This window comes from Eurypyga helias, unplaced genomic scaffold (genome assembly GCF_000690775.1).
Source record: "Eurypyga helias isolate BGI_N326 unplaced genomic scaffold, ASM69077v1 scaffold3499, whole genome shotgun sequence".
NCBI lineage: Eukaryota > Metazoa > Chordata > Aves > Eurypygiformes > Eurypygidae > Eurypyga > Eurypyga helias.
Genome location: NW_010271232.1, coordinates 98,597 through 116,212, shown reverse-complemented (window position 1 = coordinate 116,212; position 17,616 = coordinate 98,597). Strand labels below are relative to the sequence as shown.

Here is a 17,616-nt window from a genome sequence, read left to right as displayed (position 1 = left end):
ATATATATATATATTCCGAAATCATCTATTGTTAGTTTTAAAGATATGGCAATAAAGGAGTCTAAATTAGCAAACTTGTAGAAGCCATAACTGATAAAACAGCTTATTGAAAAAAGGTGGCAGTAATGCACTCTATGTGTGCACAAGTACGTAAGAAAATACACAGACGTATAAAATTGCACGCACACGCTCACACACACACATCCTTCCACGCACCTCTATGCTCACGCATATACATATAGACAACAGGAGGAGTTAGAGACAAGTTAGAATTTGATTTGTACTTTGATCAGCCCTAACCTGTGCATAAAATAATGGAAAGAGGCTGCATTTCTGCAGGGCAGAATGGTCTAGACTGGGACTCGCAAGCATGAATGTTTTGGTTTGGAGTTTGGGCTGTTTCCGTCCCGGTAAGAGCCCGTCTGGTCATTGCCATGTACTCTTTTTTTTTTTTTTTTCCCCACGCAAAAGTAAGCTTCCCACAACTAAAACGTATTTAAAAATCAGTGCTCGTGGTGGGAAGAGTCAGTAAATGACCACCAACAGCAGGAAAAGGTCTGTATCTGAGGCAGCTCCAGTCCCCTCTTAGTGGTGTGTGACAGCAATCGTCCACGTGAACTACACTTTCATCGACTCCAGGTAAGCTGAGTATTTCGGGTTACGGAATACGTCCCCCAAGTAGCAGGCTGAAATGTTACTGGCCAACATCGTTTGAGCGATCTGTCTTTGCTGAAAGGAAATCCCGTCCCCTAGGAACCGAGTGAAATGATCAAGTACATGCTGTTTCTAAGTTGTCTCCTAAACCTCCCAGATATGAGGTCTGATCAGCGTGCTCTGTGGTTAGAGGTTAAAAAGCAGATTATAAAATACCTAGATTCAGATTTTTTTTTTTTGTCCTGATTTGGCCTAAAATGGAGTGTATTAAACAAATTCTGGTCTGCAAAAGACCAGAATCAGTTAAAGCTATGAAACAATGTGCACTACGTGTCAATATTCTATTTCACTTACAAGAAAACACTAAGTCAGCTACCACAAATTAAGATATTTTCCTGATGTGACTTTTTTTTGTTTTGTTAAAAAATATGTGGAGTAAATGTGTTTTTCTTTTTTTTTTTTAATTCAAAGTTTCAAACAACAAGATTCTTTTCTTTTCTTGAAAATACGTAGGAATCCAAACTAGTGTGTTTAGAGTCGGTTGACTGTGCAATCTCTTAGTGGCAACTGAACAGCTACAAAAAACTTTCTTTTTTTTTCTTTTTTTTTTGAAAAATCTCCCCTTTTTTCCTGGTTTAAGAAGATAATAGTGTATTATCGCTCTGTAGCCATTAGATGGCAGATAAAAAGCCCCCTTTTAATATGTGGGTTTGATTTTTTCTTTTTTTTTTTTTTCCTTTTCTGTTTTTCTTTTTTTTTAAAGCCCACACCAAAGAGGAGGGCACAAGGCAAAGCTGTATGAGTTATTCCAGAAATTGTGGAAATCACTTAGGGCAATAATAAAAACACTTCAGGGTACAAAAAAGCTTGACTACACATTTCAGTTTTCTTCCTCGAAAACACAAACATAAATTGGGCTTAACGCTCCTTTTTGTTTTCTATATGCACCTTGGCCTATGGCGTTTTTGCCCTGTGGCCCGCAGGGCGGTTAAGTGCGCAACACAATAAAACCAGTAGAGGTCCAGTTTCACTTCCCAGCTCTCCAGAGTTGGGCGAGTTTAATCTCAAAACTCCCACTCGACGGCCTCTTCCCGACTCGCGGCCTTCTCCAAGCGGTGGATGATGTTGTTCAAGTTCGCCGCTTTCTTTTTCCTCAGGGAGCTGTCTCGCGTGTTCCTGGAGCTCGCCGCCTCCGAGAAGCCGAACAAGCTCTGGAGAGAGTTGGCTTTCTGCGAGCCTGCGGCCGGCGTCGAGCTCGTACTTGGCACACTGGAGATTTTCTCTGAACTTTCTTTTGACTTGTAGGAGCTCTCCCCTGTAAGGACTGAGGTGGAGGCAGCTGAGGTAGAGGCATCCCCTTCCGTGGCAGAGTTTGGCAGTGTCTCCAGAGCTTCTCCCGGGCGCTGCGATGCCGGCGGAGAGCTCTGGCGCGGTGCTCTGAGCCTGCCCTCGTCGTCGGTGTCCTCCAGGCTCTCCGCCTGGATCGGCTCCGCTTTCTCCGAAGACCTGGCGCCTTGCAGTGCCTCTTCCCCCGCTTCGAAAGCCGACTCCGCGGGCCCTCCCTGAGACTTTGTGGTTGCATTGTTGTACTCATCCGCCTCCGGGCCACTCGGCTTTCCTTCAGGCGGGCCTTCTGCGTCCACGCCGTCGCAGCTGTCTCCCTCGGAGCTGTGAGCGGCCCTGCTGCTTCGGGCGGAAGGAGAGTCGCTCGACCCAGCCTGGCTCTGGCTCCCGGCTTGGATCTCCTCGATGAACAGCTCCCGGCGGATGCGAGACCTAGGAGACAGGGGAAAGGGACGGTGAGTGCCGGGGGTCACTCAGAGCCACCCTGCTCTACCAGATACGCCATTCAAAACGCCCTTTTGTAAGACGCCATTTTGTCTCGGCTACAGGGCAGCCGCACCAAGCTGGGTCAGGGGCCACGCTCACACCCTCCAAACCAAAGGACTGGCTGAAAAGGCCTTTGGAAAAACATGAAATACTGTCAAGACACTCTTAACTTCATTTTCCCTGGCCACAGGCCCGCTGCGAAGCCTGCTAGAGGGGACGCTGGCTGCAAACCCAGCCCACCTCAGGGCTCCTCGGTGGCACAGCGCGAGGGCTGGGAATCTCAGCAGTGGAGCCATTTCTAGCAACTTTTGCACTGCTTAGCTCTGAGACTGAGCCCTCTGACGCCAACCAGGATTCTGCGTATGTATTGTAAATCTGTCTGCCCCTTCTAGTAACCCCGGCAGGCATTATGGAATAAAGCAAAACCACAAACTTCATGCAGATAATCAATTTGTACTAAAACGATTGGTGAAAACCAGTGACAGATCATCTTTTGCAACTTTAAATTAACTAATATTCATAATTGTACACTCTGTTTTTCCATCACTGGACGTGCTTTAAGGGACAGAGATGAAAGGCTCTGCTGTCTCCCATTCCCACTAAAATTCTGACAGCAGGAAGGTGAAACGTTGCAATGCCCCCGACCAGAAAAGGGATGATTTAAAAAATACGAACAGAAACCAGCTGCTAAACAGGAAACAATTCAGATTTCTACTAGAAATGAGCCACAATTTGCCTAACCAGAAAACAAGTAAGGAAGAAAATCTGGACAACCCCCTTGGTGCTTTCCTAGACACCAAGAGGAAACAGATGAAACGAAGCCCGCTGTTCTGAAGGCATTCTGGGGAAGCACAGCCTTTTGACAGGTTGTCTGTCTCTGAGCTAGTCTGACTTCTGCCTCATTTTTTATTTAAAAAAATCGATTTCAGAACATGAATAGTGACAAGGCGAGCAGTACATTTCAAGGGAATCAACGCACTCCATGTGTGGTTAAAATTGCCTGGTGTGACACCTTGTGCCTCCTGTTCCTTGAAGCGTGCAGTAATACCCTAAACACACCACCTCTGCCCTTTAGCTTGGTCCTTCCTCCCTCTTCCTTCCCTATTTAGGAGCTCCCAATATCCTCACAAGTACAGAAAACTTTATGGAAACACCTTAGGGTCTGGGTCAGCTCTCTCCCTGTACTGGCCTGTCAGCAGGAGAGGTGATGACCACTGGCCAACGGCATCTTGGCTTGTATCAAAAACAGCGTGGCCAGCAGGTCCAGGGATGTGATTCTCCCCCTGTACTCGGCACTGGTGAGGCCGCACCTCGAGTGCTGTGTTCAGTTTTGGGCCCCTCACTACAAGAAAGACATTGAGGTCCTGGAGCGTGTCCAGAGAAGGGCCACAAAACTGGTGAAGTGTCTGGAGAATATGTCGGATGAGGAGCGACTGAGGGAACTGGGCTTGTTTAGCCTGGAGAAGAGGAGGCTGAGAGGAGACCTGATCACTGCCTACAACTCCCTGAAAGGAGGTTGTGGAGAAGTGAATGCTGGTCTCTTCTCTCTAATGACGGATGATCGGACGAGGGGGAATGGTCTCAAGCTGCGCCAGGGGAGGTTTAGATTGGATGTAAGGAAGAAGTTCTTCACCGAAAGGGTTATCACGCACTGGAACAGGCTGCGCAGGGAGGTGGTGGAGTCACCATCCCTGGATGTGTTTAAGAGACGGGTGGATGAGGGGCTGAGAGATATGGTTTAGTGGTAGACAGATACGGTTGGACTGGATGATCTCTAAGGTCTTTTCCACCCTAGTGATTCTATGATTCTATGGTCAGGTCCTGATTTGCAACCAAGCTGGAGCCTCAGTAACTTTTGGTCAGGGATGAGACACAGACACACAGAGAGTTTAGCAAAACTTTCTCTTTCAGAGTGAAGGTAAGACTTGGTTTCAATCAGGGAGAACTCCTAAGGGTCTTGCAAATCACAAATGAAATGCTGCCCCAACGCTGACGGCTGTAAGAATTTTTATTTTTTTCCTGAATGTGCTATGGAAGACAGCATGCTGGAAAAAAACCCAGGATAAAAGCAGAACAGCATCTGAATACTGCTTTTGAAGCTAATGATATTATTGACTTACTTGAAATGCAACAGCATTTCAGCAGTATTTGCTGACTGCACACTTCTGAAGGATTTAGGAGTCTGTAATTTTCCCTAGGAGACTACTATTCACCTCACATAAGACTACAGGTGCTAACATTAATTTTCTATTGCCATTAATTGCAGGCATCCTGCAACCTCGATTATCGGGCTCTCTTTATGCCTATGGTCTCCCTGCATGGGAGCACGCTGCTTCTGTAACGTTCCCCAAGTCAGGAGAGGAAACGGGTAAGAGCTTTGGGCCTTCATGCCATTTAAAATCACAGAATCATGGAATGGTTTGGGTTGGAAGGGACCTTAAAGACCATCCAGTCCCACCCCCTGCCATGGGCAGGGACACCTTCCACCAGACCAGGTTGCTCCAAGCCTCATCCAGCCTGGCCATGGACACTTCCAGGGATGGGGCATCCACAGCTTCTCTGGGCAACAAGATACTGGATGATAACAGGCTCACCGAGTATCTGATCACAGCCCTACAGAACACAGGTTCAATGTCTGTGGAAATCATTGGAATTCACACCCAATATATTGCTTCTAGTCTGGCTCCTGATTAACAGGGTAATTAAATCCCTACTGTAAAGAAAAACTAGTGACAGCAGCTAGGAAATTCCAGAGGGCATTCCTCTTCGTGGAAGGTGTTGGCCTCGACATCAACACATCCTGCTGGCATTCATCAGTGTAACTCAAAACATCAGAGATCTCCTGGGGTCTACGTTGAAGTTCCCTGTACCAGCCTTCACACAGCTCCAGAACTCATCTGAACAAGCTCAACGCTACAGTTCATTGAAAATTATGCTCAGGGTAAGAGCAACTTAGAATGCAAGTGCACTAGATTACAATTCAAGAAAGTTTGATTTAATTCCTGATGCTTCTTACAGGTCTTTTCCCACCTTAGTAATTCTGTGAAAGTATCATCTCTGTGACCTGACCGAGTTTCTGTGCCGCTTTCCACAGGTGAAGTGGGACAGAAATCCCTACCTCCTACCCTTCTGTACAGTTCTTAAGATGACAGAGCCTCAAATGCTGATGGGTCCTGTGCTACACTAATGCAAAGCAAGGCCTATTCTTATTTTTATGTTCTGAGAGCTGTGTGATTGGTATGGGTGCAAAGCCATAGACTTGGAGAAATCTGCAGACATGTCAAAATCCTTTATACCTATTTATAGTCCGAAGCGAATTATTCTTTTGCCTGCTGAGGACTTCTTTGAAGTTTCTTTTGCTGTGGAAAACAAATGCTCGTGCTGACTTCCCATTTGGTGGATATAAAGGTAGGCTCTGCTGTAGCAATCACCTTTGGAAAGTGAGGCTTGGGCTGAATCCCAAAGAAAAAGCATCATTGCAATGGGATTCCTAAGAGACAGGAAGACAAAGTTGTCCAAAACCATGCCCTGCCTCAGCTGAAGTTACTTCGAAGAAAAATGTATATAGTCTGAGGTGTGGAGCTGCTTCTGTATGAAGTCTCTTCAGTTTGGAATAGAAATGGCTGAGGGAGAGTATAAAAGAGATAAATAAAGTTAAGTGTGGCCTGGAGTAGATGAAGAGGGGAAAGACTACCCACTTCCTGTAATATATGAGCTGCAGGACAGTCAGATTCTGTTCCCCTGGCAGAACATGTAACTCGTACCTCTTCTGCAACATCCTACGAATGATTTAAGAGTAGTTCGTGCAAGAAAGCTAAGAAAGCTACTGTACAGAGGAAAAGAACAGGCACGTGTCTTGATTTTTCAGTGGAGGCCACCGCTCAGAGCACGCCGGGCTGTAAAGAGATGCTTCGAGCCTGTAGAAGCCCTGGAGACTCAGCAGCACATCTGGGAGCAGGTCCAGATCACTCACAGCTGCGAGGCTAGTGCTACCCACCAGCCTACAGCACCCTGTTTATACACTGTTTATTTTGTATACAACTGTCAGCGCCTAGTCTGCGTTCATGTACAGCTTGGTGTGGCTAAGCACGCTGATCAATCATGACTTGTCACGCTTTCTCGCAGCACGCCTAAACAGGAGATCTCATGATAATGAGGGAGATGACACATGCCACCAGTGCTCCCGCGCTCGTCTGCGTAAGTGAGAACAGCACATTTTGCTGTCAGGCCGAAGGGAACATATTTTCATAGGCATTCCTCCAACTTGCGTATCATTGCCGAGAAGTGGGAATGGGAAGAGGCGCCTGCATTTGGAGAACTCTGAGCAGCGAAAGAGGCTGCATCGGTAGTGAATTCAAGTCAGTGAAATTCAGTGTAAACACGATTACATGTTGGCTGTAATTTTCAAATTTTATATTGCTTACTATAAACATTATTTTGCTATTGTGCATAATATTTCTGAGATACCTCAATAAACTGTGCTGCTTCTGCTTCAGCAACTTCCCTGTTAAAAGCTGAGAAGGGCCAAAGTGGAAAATACCCTTTAAATGCTGGCAGTTCTAAAAACAAACAAGTTTAGCAATCTGGACTAATTAGGAACATCACTGGCTCCGAGTGAAGGGGGAGAATGGTATTAAATCTGTTATCTTAACTCTACCTGTTCAGTATTCATTAGCACAAATTTCTTGGAGAAAAGGCTGCTGTGCTAATTAAGATTCCCAATCCCAAGCACATCTGATAATACACTTACTCAAATCCTTATAATTCTTGCCATTCCAGCGTTGGTTTTTTTTATCGATGTCTTTATCATAGAATCACAGAACGGTTTGGGCTGGAAGGGACCTTAAAGACCATCCAGATCCAACCCCCCTGCCATGGGCAGGGACACTTTCCACTAGACCAGGTTGCTCCAAGCCTCGTCCAGTCTGACCTTGAAGATGGCCAAAACCTACTTCCATGTTCCAAATGTGGAGAAGGTTCATTCTAATATGAGAAAGGAACTAAAAGGACCAACATCTTATTTTGTTTCAGCAGAGCTCAGTGATTTAATCATAACAACGAAACAAGTCTGTGGCCACGTCTGACTTCAGGGTTATCAGTTCTCCATCCTTCATGACTGTGCAGAGCTTCCCAGAAACACAGCACACAATGTGCCTATTTTTAGAGCTCAGTGACTCAAGACCTAAAAGAAAACCCTCTTTTGCTCTTATGTGGGAAAAGTACCCGCTGAAAGCAGTGCAATCCTGATGCCATCCAGCAGAGGACACTTCCCAGCACCCCCCAAGTGACCCAGGCATAAGGCACACCGCACAGGCCCGTACGTGCGGGTGTACGTCTGCCCGAGCCTGCGCACGCAAGTGAGAAAGCCCAGTCTTGCTCACTGCAACGGGATTTATAAATATTCATTAGTGGACATCTCTAAATCAACGCCCACTCCAAAAGCGAGACTTTCTGTTTAAAAGCACTACTTACATCAATATGTGAATGCTGCTGTTCCTCGGGGATGACTTAGAATTAGTCTGGAGCATTAGCATTACTGTTAGTTAGAACCTCCCTGCTGTCGAAACTGTTCATTCTGTACCGTCGCTCAACGCGAGCAGAAGCAGACGCCGTCTGCCCAAGCAGAGCAGCACCCTGCCAAAGCAAAGAAACCCTTTATGCGTCGGGCTCCCGGGAGATCTCCTACCTGTAATTGTGGAACCAGTTGATCACGGTGCTGGTTTTCAAGTTGAGCTGTGTAGCGAGTTCCTCAATGGTTTTTGGTGATGGGTATGGCTTTTGCTGGTAGGCTCGTTTCAGAGCTTCCTTCTCCTCCGGTGCCAGCACCACCCGGGGCTTCTTCAGCTGATGCTGTGGCTGCGGGCTGGCTCCCTGGCTGTAGTCTATTCCAGCAGAGGAGGACTCACAGGACTGACTGTCGCTAACCGAGCTGTGTCGCCGTTTCATGTAGGCTGCAAGAGAAGCGCATCGGATCAGCCCCAGCTGAATACAAATGTGAAATCAATGAGAATACGAGCTGTGGAACCCACGCGAAGATGACAGGCTGCAGACGCACGCACGGGCTATTCGGAGAGAAGAGAAAGGCAGGGACAGGAAAGCAAATGCAGGGAGGATGCAAGAGGCAGAAAAAGAAGAAAAGGGAAAGAAAAGAGGGTAAAACGCCTGGAAACGTGCCACAGCTCTCTGCTTTTTCAAAGAACACGGGACGTGAGGAACAGGGTTCAGTTAACACGGCTTATGTCTAATTCACTCCTTCGAGAGCGGCCAACTCCCAGGGAAGCACCCGATGAGTTGCACTTCACTTCAACTCAAACGGTTTTGGTTGTACGCTCAGGTCTCTCTGACACTTCAGGTCTCAACGATTCGCCTGTGGAAGCTGAAGACAGCAGCAGCCACGTCGCCGACACACGATGGCGCCCGGAGCCCAGAGATCCCAGTGATGGGCTCGATAACCCGTCAGGCATCTGCTGCTTTTTCCTACAGACCTTGGCTACAGCGGTGACAGGTTATGAAAGAAAACAGCCCACAGCAGCCTCCTCCCCTGTGTAAGGCTCTTTCAAAAAAATGCATCTACTTTTAAGAAAGCTCTTGCTGCACGGATGGAGCCCAGCGATGGCAGAAGCCTGTGAGACCGTCACTGACTCTCCTTCCTGACAGGGACTGAATTATCCTGGCAAATTCTGCAAGGAGAGTCCCAGCAAACGCTGTCACCGACTTGATTGATTTGCACCGGGCTAAGAGAGGTGGGATTTACTGCACCTGGCAGCATCATGCACAAGCACTGCTAATGAGGGGGCTGAAAATGGCAAATATAGATGAATCTTGTCAATAAAATATTTAATGGCCTGTTAAATACCTTCTAGATATTTAAGAGTTTAGGTATTCAAGAGCTGCAATTTGATAACCTTGACTATTACGTTCCAGATTACACCAGCCTGACATCCATCTAGCAGGCACTAAATCTCCAGCAGCCAGGAGCTCTGATCGGAGCCAGGGACCAACGTGGGGCACGTCACACCCGTCAGCGACCAAATTCTTCAAAAACTAGATTTCTCTTTCCCCACGGCTCTGCCTTTAGGCCGGGGGTGCGCAAAGAAGAAAGATTCAATGCCATCAAACCAGCTGCGATGCCGAAAGCCCCTCTCACACGAGGCAGCCTCTCCTGGCAGAGCTCTGCAGGGCTGGCTGGGTTTTCCGTCTCCAGTGGGTCTCAGCATCCTGTCCTCTACACGGTGGCACATCCAGTGGGGCCTTTCTACACGGTGTCTTGCTATCGTCCAAGCGAATTCTGAACACACTCCGTAACCTTTGGGGGTATCTGCGTGGCCCTCATTTTGTTTTTCCTGAATATGACAGATTACCTGTGGATTGCCTACTGCGCAAGATCGCTGATACGGAACAGAACGTGAGTCGCTCATGATCCATCACTCTGCCATGCTACAGTCCTGCATGCTTTTGAAATAACTATAAAAAGAAAAGTTGTGGAGTTCTTCCTTTTTCTTTTTTTAATAAACTACTTCTAAAAACTCACCTATTTAAACCGTTCCAACTGGTTGTAGAACTGCAGTGTGACCACAGGTAAATGGATTATTTCAAGGTGACCTATTGGCCTTATTTTTGCAGCCTTCAAGGAATGGTTACAACCTTCAACCATGGAATTAATCATTCCAGCACCATAATCCCACATTTATGAAGGTCTTTAATCTCGAAGACTCTGAGGTGTTATTTCAAACTTGCACTGACACGCGGACTGTAACCAAGGTTCCCTTGTCTCCCCTGACAGCGCAACCAAGAGGGCCAAAAGACACTCAGCCATGTGCAGCAGCTTAAAGGAGGACAAAACAGAACCTCACACTGAAGATGTAAAAGGTGTTCAGGCTATCTCTATCTGGAGTTTCTGGAATTCGGTCAGGCGACTGAGTTAACATGAGGCACCCGGCGTCAGGATGCTCTGAACCTCTGCTTTCTCTGCTCTCCGAAGGATGGCATTTCTGGCAGGTCAGGGCTCCCATGTTTAGACTCCTAGGGACAGCACAGAGCTCTGACAGCTTGGGAAAATTTTCGTGCCCTACGCCTACCTCTGCTTTTGTAACCTCACACCGCGACCACAAAAGTTGCAACAGCTTATTTGGGTCTCTCACATGAATGGAACAAATAATATAAACGGACATATTTACTTAACATAAAGAGGCTGTCCCACTGTTCTGTCACAACCAATTGTTTTTCTGGAGAATAACGTATTATCAGAACAAATTTCCACTGGGCCAAAGGCACAATCCTGGCACTGTGCCACGTGCTGAACTAGCGCCTAAGCTTTAGGCTTTAATGGTGCTCTCTGGAAACTTTTGATGACGTTTATAAAAGTTTTTCCTTTTTAATTCTTATTTTAAACATATGTGCTGCATGTAGACAACATGAGGAGATCACTCAGCACATCTGCAGTGACAGCAAGGCTCAGACTGGAGTCCAAGTCACGAACACACGTGATTTTTGGAGAAGTCTGATTTTTGTCTGTGATTAGTCTCCCCTTCTCCGGAGACCTGTGAAAAAAAAAAAACCCAACCCCAAATGTAATTTGGGCAAGGGTCTAGATCTGGGTCTGAGGCTGACTTGTCAAGGCTCTATCCCCTGCGTTTTACTACCTTTTTTTGCCCAAGCTACTGCCAACGCAGCACCGCCGCGTCCCTCTGGGAAGCCTCCCCAGCACGTGCTCGGCGACAGACGCAGCAGACACGACCGCAGAACCAGCGGCTGCCCGCCGAGGTAAACCAGAGCCCCTCTTAATATCATTTTTATCTTCTGCAGTATTGAACAAGATTATTAAAAAGCGAAATAATGGGGAAATAAAGGGAATTAAATTTTCTCCTGACAGCAGGCTTCAGCACTGTTCAGTGAGGAGTGTGACGTTACCCGCAGCGCACACACCGGGAGGTTATAAGGAAGAGGAATGAACTCTTCCAAGGCAGGAAAGGTGGTACGGAGCGTCTCAGCCCAGTGAGCGTGAACCCCCGGCTTCCTCCAAAGCAGTTCGTTATTGTACCTTGCAAATTTTCAGAACCTCTTCAAATGGACATTTATAGCACAAAACTCAGACTGGCAGAACAGAAGGGAAAGATATATGCAGCTCACCTTTATCATAATTATTAATTTAGTCCCTTAACAAAACGTGGCAGAGAAATAATTGATAATAATGTTCCACTGGTAGCAGATACAGTTGCATTGTTCTTTAACTGACATTAGCTGAAGGGAAAGTTAAATTCTTAATGTGGCTCTAGAGCAATTTAAAAGGTTAAATCACAGGATCCTCACCTGCATGAAAGGATTTCGCAGAAAATAGAGGGTTGAGCTCACGTCAGAGTGCTCTGCTGTGAGGACAGCACGTGCACAGTTCAGGAGCTCTGTGCAGAGTCTCAAATGATTTACAGCCTTATCTCTATTCAGGTGCCATCTACAGAGCATATGTATTGCACAGTATTTGATAAGAATCCAGTTTAGAAAATAGTTTTGAGAGGATATTGTCAGTACTACTTTTAAATTATTTTTATTTTATTTTCCTGCATTATGGGCAATATTCTCTTTGAGGCTATAAAAATCCAGCTAGTTGACAATTTTATTTCTGCCGTATTTCTCCCACAGCAAAAACCATCATGGCTCCCTTTGGTTTACAGTTGTAAGTGGGAAACCCAAGTGGATTTTACTCCCCGTGGAAGATCATACACAATTTGCGATAAGATACCGCACTGCATTATATTATACTGTTACTATGACAAGGATTTGAATTTCTTCTTAAAAGCGTGCAAGCCTAGAATTTTCCCAGAAGCTCCCTCACTGCAATTTTTAATCTAATCACCGAGTTCTTGATCAAATGTGTTAATGCTTTCAGGACATCAGTCAACGGCAGCGCTTTCCGTGCGCACGATTAATGCTGTCTGTACTAATATCATTAAGGGATAGCTCGAGAGATGTACATGTCATTAATTAGTTAAGGGCTGATAATGGCAGCCTAAGAGTTGCTCTTGTAAAATCACACAAACATACTAAAAATAGGGCTCTGAAAACTGCTGGTTTTCAGTAATAAATCTAAAATCTAGAGAGTAGGATAAATCTTCAGGGTATATTCCCTACTAAGATACCCAATAACAACCTACATCTCTCACTGGTACATACCGAACTGTTTTACATGAGCATGTATGAGAACAATAACCTTCCCCCATCCCTATAAAGGGTACAAATGTGATGATCTTCAGATACCCTCCTATAAAGACGGCATTTTTCTTTCCTCCTAGTGACCGTCAGCGCAGGCCTGGCAAGAGGCTCTCTCAGGAATCAATGCACAGCTCTTCCAGCCCAACATCTGTGACCAGCTGAAGCACTATTAACTAATAACCCAAAGCCAGCTCCCAAACTCACATTTCTCATTTGGTAAGGCAAGTTATCAGTGATACACCAGGGCCTCAGTAATTAATCTATAGGAGAATATAGCAACGATTTCATGACAGCTGGTGAATATTCAGGGTTTGGGTTTTTTTTTTTTTGGAGATCTATCTGCCGGAGTCAGCACCAAATAAAGCTACGAAAAAGCTGTCATAAAGTCCTTTTGCATAACCTTCATAATACTGGATCAATGCTGCTTCTATACTATTTATGGAGAATTATCAAAGGCTCGGTCATCTCTGAAATAACGGAAAACATGAGTCAGCAGTCTGCTCCAAGTTACCTTTTTTCTCCATTCGTTTCATATCCATCAGCTTCTCCACGTTGTTGGGATCGTTCAGCCACAGCTGCATGCGGACAAAGGGTTCTCGTCCCTTCAAACTCAGCTTGTGCCAGGGCTTCGGGCGAGCCAGAAGGTCTGAGACAGAGCCTTGTGTTAGCCCCAGGATTGTCTCCCCAAACAAACGCTGACCTAATACGAAATTGAAAATGGCATGAATTCATTCAGCTAAGAGACGAGGCTAACTAAAAAGACAGAACACATCTACGAGATCATTCATCAATTATTTTTACTTTAGAATTGCTTGAAAACCCCAAAGAAACATTTAAGAGAATAAAAGCTCTCCCCCCCCACTAAAAGTGTAAATATTGAGCTTTAGTTTAATCCTTAGGATCTGACTGTGGCAAAGAGGGGAGCTCAGCACCTTTGGGGACTGGGAAACCGTGTGCGAAAAATAAAATTAATGAGATTAAAAAATCAACTGAACTTTTAGCTAAGCAGGCAGCTAGTGAGAGCAGTGAGGCTACTTAGCTCTTACGCAGGAGGGTAGCGCAACGGCTTCGTTCCAACACGGCAATCCAGACATTTCAAGCAATCAATGAACCAAGACCAACGCAACCCCCCATTCCGTAACGGTCATGTAAGTGTCCTCAAAGACACCTCCATGTTTTCTGTGTTGTACTACCTGTGGTGTTCTAACTGCAGCTTACCAACTAGAGATAATCACATCTCACAACAGCCTTTTTTCCCAGCCTCTATAGTACTTGTAGGTAAGAACACTTCATTTTAGTTCAGCGTTTGCATGTGCCTGAGTAGCACTGGTTTGACATGGCTAAAGATCTGACTTGGCAAGGACTGTGGAAAACACCTGTGCAGCTCCAACCCAATCACAGAGGTCGTTTTCTAAACCCCTTCCCTTCAGTGTTCTTCCTAAGCTAAACTGCCTTGACGTGCAACAGCTTTCGTTACAAGACCGAGCCTGAAGTCATCTGAGCCCTCGCCGGTGATTTCCGACTGAAGTGCTGCTATCACGTGTCTCCAAGGTAACCCCAAGATCTTTCCATACCGACCAAGGTTAGGCCTCAGGGTCTAGGGTCTGATCCGCAGCTTTCGAATGCCCTCACTAACCCAAAGCAGGACGCTTTTCCTTCAGCTCCCAGCGATGCCAGCACTCAGGGGCAACAGACAGAGCCCTGGGGACGATGCAGATGTGGGGGGGATTGTGCTCCTGCACCTCTGCAGCCCACGTCCACGCTTGCGAAAGCACTGTCAGCCACTGCCCTCACAGCCTCATCTGATCCTCTCACAAACAGGTTGTGGACATTATCTACTCCATACATCCCCCCAAAACTTTTTGTCTTTTTGTCTGGCCCTTGGGGGTTTTTGCCTGTATGGGGAGAGGAGGGAGTGTGGGACTGGCGAGAAGCTGCAGAATGTCCCACTCAGACGCACGGGGCGGGTGGGGCGGGCAAATGGGGAAACTTTTTGTCTTTTTGTCTGGCCCTTTTTTTTTGCCTGTATGGGGAGAGGAGGGAGTGTGGGACTGGCGAGAAGCTGCAGAATGTCCCACTCAGACGCACGGGGCGGGTGGGTCTGCAAAGTGTGTGGAGGAAGCAGCCGAGTTACTGAAAGGCGGACGGGGAAGAGAGTAAGGGCTGACGTGACAGTCTTCTAATAAGCTCTAAGACTGATCCTGAAAACAGCTCTTACAGACCGAACAGAAACCTAAATTCAGAATTCACTGACGTTCCAAAGTAACAAGTGATTGTCAACTGCTCTGAACATCAGGAAAAGCAGGTAGAAGTAGTAATTGAGGGTCAATTTGAGATCAAGTGTATTGCAGAGTTAACCTACTCCCTGTTTGTATTTAAAACCATCAGTAAGGCCTTATCCATCTACCTTTAAACCTGCCAGCTACTTGCAAGATAAGACAGCTCCTTTAAAGATCTTTTAATTTGCCTTTGTAAATAACTTCCCTTTAACACCCCCATGGTTTCTAACGCCAGGCTGTAACCTGATGAGCACTTCTTGCTCCGACAGCCGCTGTGCAATGCCAGCGCGGCCGCTGCAACTGCCCACGTGGCTGCACTGTAAATCGGAGCAGCGAACTGATCCGACTCAAACCAACCTACCGAGAAAAAAAATGGCCACTTTTGACTCAGACCATCTGGTCCGGTTTATTGTGTGGCCACACGAACAGGAATACTGGCACAATTTAGCAAAAAGGTCAGAAAGAAGCAGCCCAGAGCAGGTACTAGCAAAGCCGCTGAAGGAAATGAACTTCAAACTATGGCCTAAAAATTACAAATGCAAATGTGGAAGGAGGTAATATGTTCTCTAAGTGTTAAGGACAAAGCTGAAGATGTCTGTTTCACTGATTTTATCCCAGTGTCTGGCAGGACAGGTTAAAGCAACTGAAAGACTCCCAAGCTAACAAGGAACGTGTTAGAAATCATTCTCAGGAGGTAGCAGGTGTATCACACTCCATCTTCATCAGAGTGCTATTAATAACCGGAATATTTTTAAGCACAGGTTTCCTAAAACAACTGCTAATTCTCCCCATCTTTTCCCCTAACATCCCTCACGCCTGTTCCCTCTGATGTAGCTCTTCCTGGACAAAGCCTTCCGTAAAGTACACCGGTTTCCTGGTTAGTCCTGGCCTTTTCTGCAAAATCCTCACCACTGCAATCCTTCAGTAGCTCACCGCATTTGCTTCCCTCTGTGTCTAAGTTACATGTTTCCCAACAGGGAATCAGGGATAATGCTGTGACCTTCGGGACTAGGGATACTAGCAACACCTCAGTGCTAACGCTGCCAGCATCGTTTGCTAAAATGGTGACAGTTGAAGGAAAGCTAAAAGGCATGGGAGGAGAGACCCGCCAAACACAGCTTGAATGGTTTTGCACGACCGTGGTCTTTACTGGCCGATGACACTGGAACAACTGAGCCACCACGTGTTGCCTAAGACGGGTTCACAAGGCCCCGTGGCCTAAGACAGAGAAACCCGTGCACCGAGTCAATCTGGCGCACTAGCACACTGAGGGCGCAAAAGGAGACATTGAAACTGGTTCCACACCTAATGCAGAGTTTGGGGCACATTTCCTGGCTCTTCTGCTGCTTTTTAGGCTTGTCAGCCACACTGTAGGAAAACAAAAATCATGGGAAATAAAAAAGACTAAGTAAAAATGGCATCAAAGCAAATGTAAACAAAAATACTTTTTTCAAACCTCTCTGGAACACCAGAGCAGGTACAGCACTCAATAGCATTTTGCCCAAAAACTAAGGGAAGGGCTTGAACCTACAAACCCTTATCGGGACTTCTGGCTTTATCTCTACGTTATCTCCACTGAACAAGCAACCACAGCCACCCCCACGCCAACGTGCACAAGTGGGGAACTCTGCTGGGTTCAGTGGGACACACTCATACAGCTTATGTCCACGATCAGGGCCATTTTCTTTTTTTACCCCAAATTATGTTAAATGAGAATTGCAACATGCCCCATCCCGGTGTTTTTCCCCTTAAAAAAAAAATTAATCTAAGATAGTAACACGTTATTCTGTGTCTAGCTGAAAAAAGGCTTCCTTACACACTAAAAGAAAGGTGTTTTTGCTTTTGCAGTCATAAAGTTGGGACGATAAGGACGGAATTCTTCTCACAAGTATCACCAGCAGTCTAAATCTAACCTTATCTTTTCGGTCCCATCTGTAGTGAAGGGAGAGAAACTGGTACTTCTGGAGAGTGATCCATCCCAACCATCTTATACATCTGGGTGCAGGTGAGAGGAATCCCATGCTAAGCCCCAGGAGCACGTGCAGGTAACACTGGGGCAGCCCCACTGCCTTCCCGCTAGACACTTCAAAGGACTCCTAAAGGTTTCCCAACGCCTTGTGCGGGAAGCAAGTGTTAAACACAGATGTAGAACTAGTGACTTAGAGGCAGAGTGGCAGTATTGTGTGGATTTCTCCTACTTGGATCAGGTTATTCCCTCTGACTATTCCAAATATATAGCCATGTCAACATTACACTTCACTCGAGACCCAAAAACTCATCTGCAGCCTCAGCTTTGCACATCTCTAAGCAAAATAAGCGAGTGGTCCCATCTACTTATCTACAGATTCACCTAAACCTCAGCCGAGTCTGAATTTACTCTCCCAGCTCTACAGGTACGTTGTGCTTCTGCCTGTGATGCACCTCCCTTTCCAGGCATGCCGGACGCCTCTGTTTCCCCTCTGCCTAAAATGCTGGGGCCTTGAACCTATAAGCTTGGGGAAAATAGCATTTCTCAAGGGAAGATCTCACTGGCTTTGGGATTTTGGTTGTCCCGACAGCCCGCTGGACTGTATTTAGGGAGGTGGGAGGAGTATCTGGCTGGTGAGCCAGGAGGAGAGCTTAAGAAGAGTAAGGGTATGATGACACT

The 17,616-nt window shown here is 46.3% G+C and overlaps 1 protein-coding gene across 1 annotated transcript in view; it reads right to left on the bottom strand.

Annotated features, from left to right (window-relative positions):
• Window positions 1-1,589: 1,589 nt before the first annotated feature.
• The window catches only part of CUX1 (cut-like homeobox 1), a 110,292-nt gene continuing 94,265 nt past the window's right edge, over window positions 1,590-17,616 (bottom strand). Inside the window, exons 17-19 of the mRNA XM_010158718.1 lie at window positions 13,202-13,390; window positions 8,171-8,435; window positions 1,590-2,430 (exon numbers count right to left, since the gene is read on the bottom strand). Of these exons, the coding sequence (XP_010157020.1) occupies window positions 1,719-2,430; window positions 8,171-8,435; window positions 13,202-13,390 (1,166 nt within the window). The 3' untranslated portion in view covers window positions 1,590-1,718. The remainder of the gene's footprint in view (window positions 2,431-8,170; window positions 8,436-13,201; window positions 13,391-17,616) is intronic.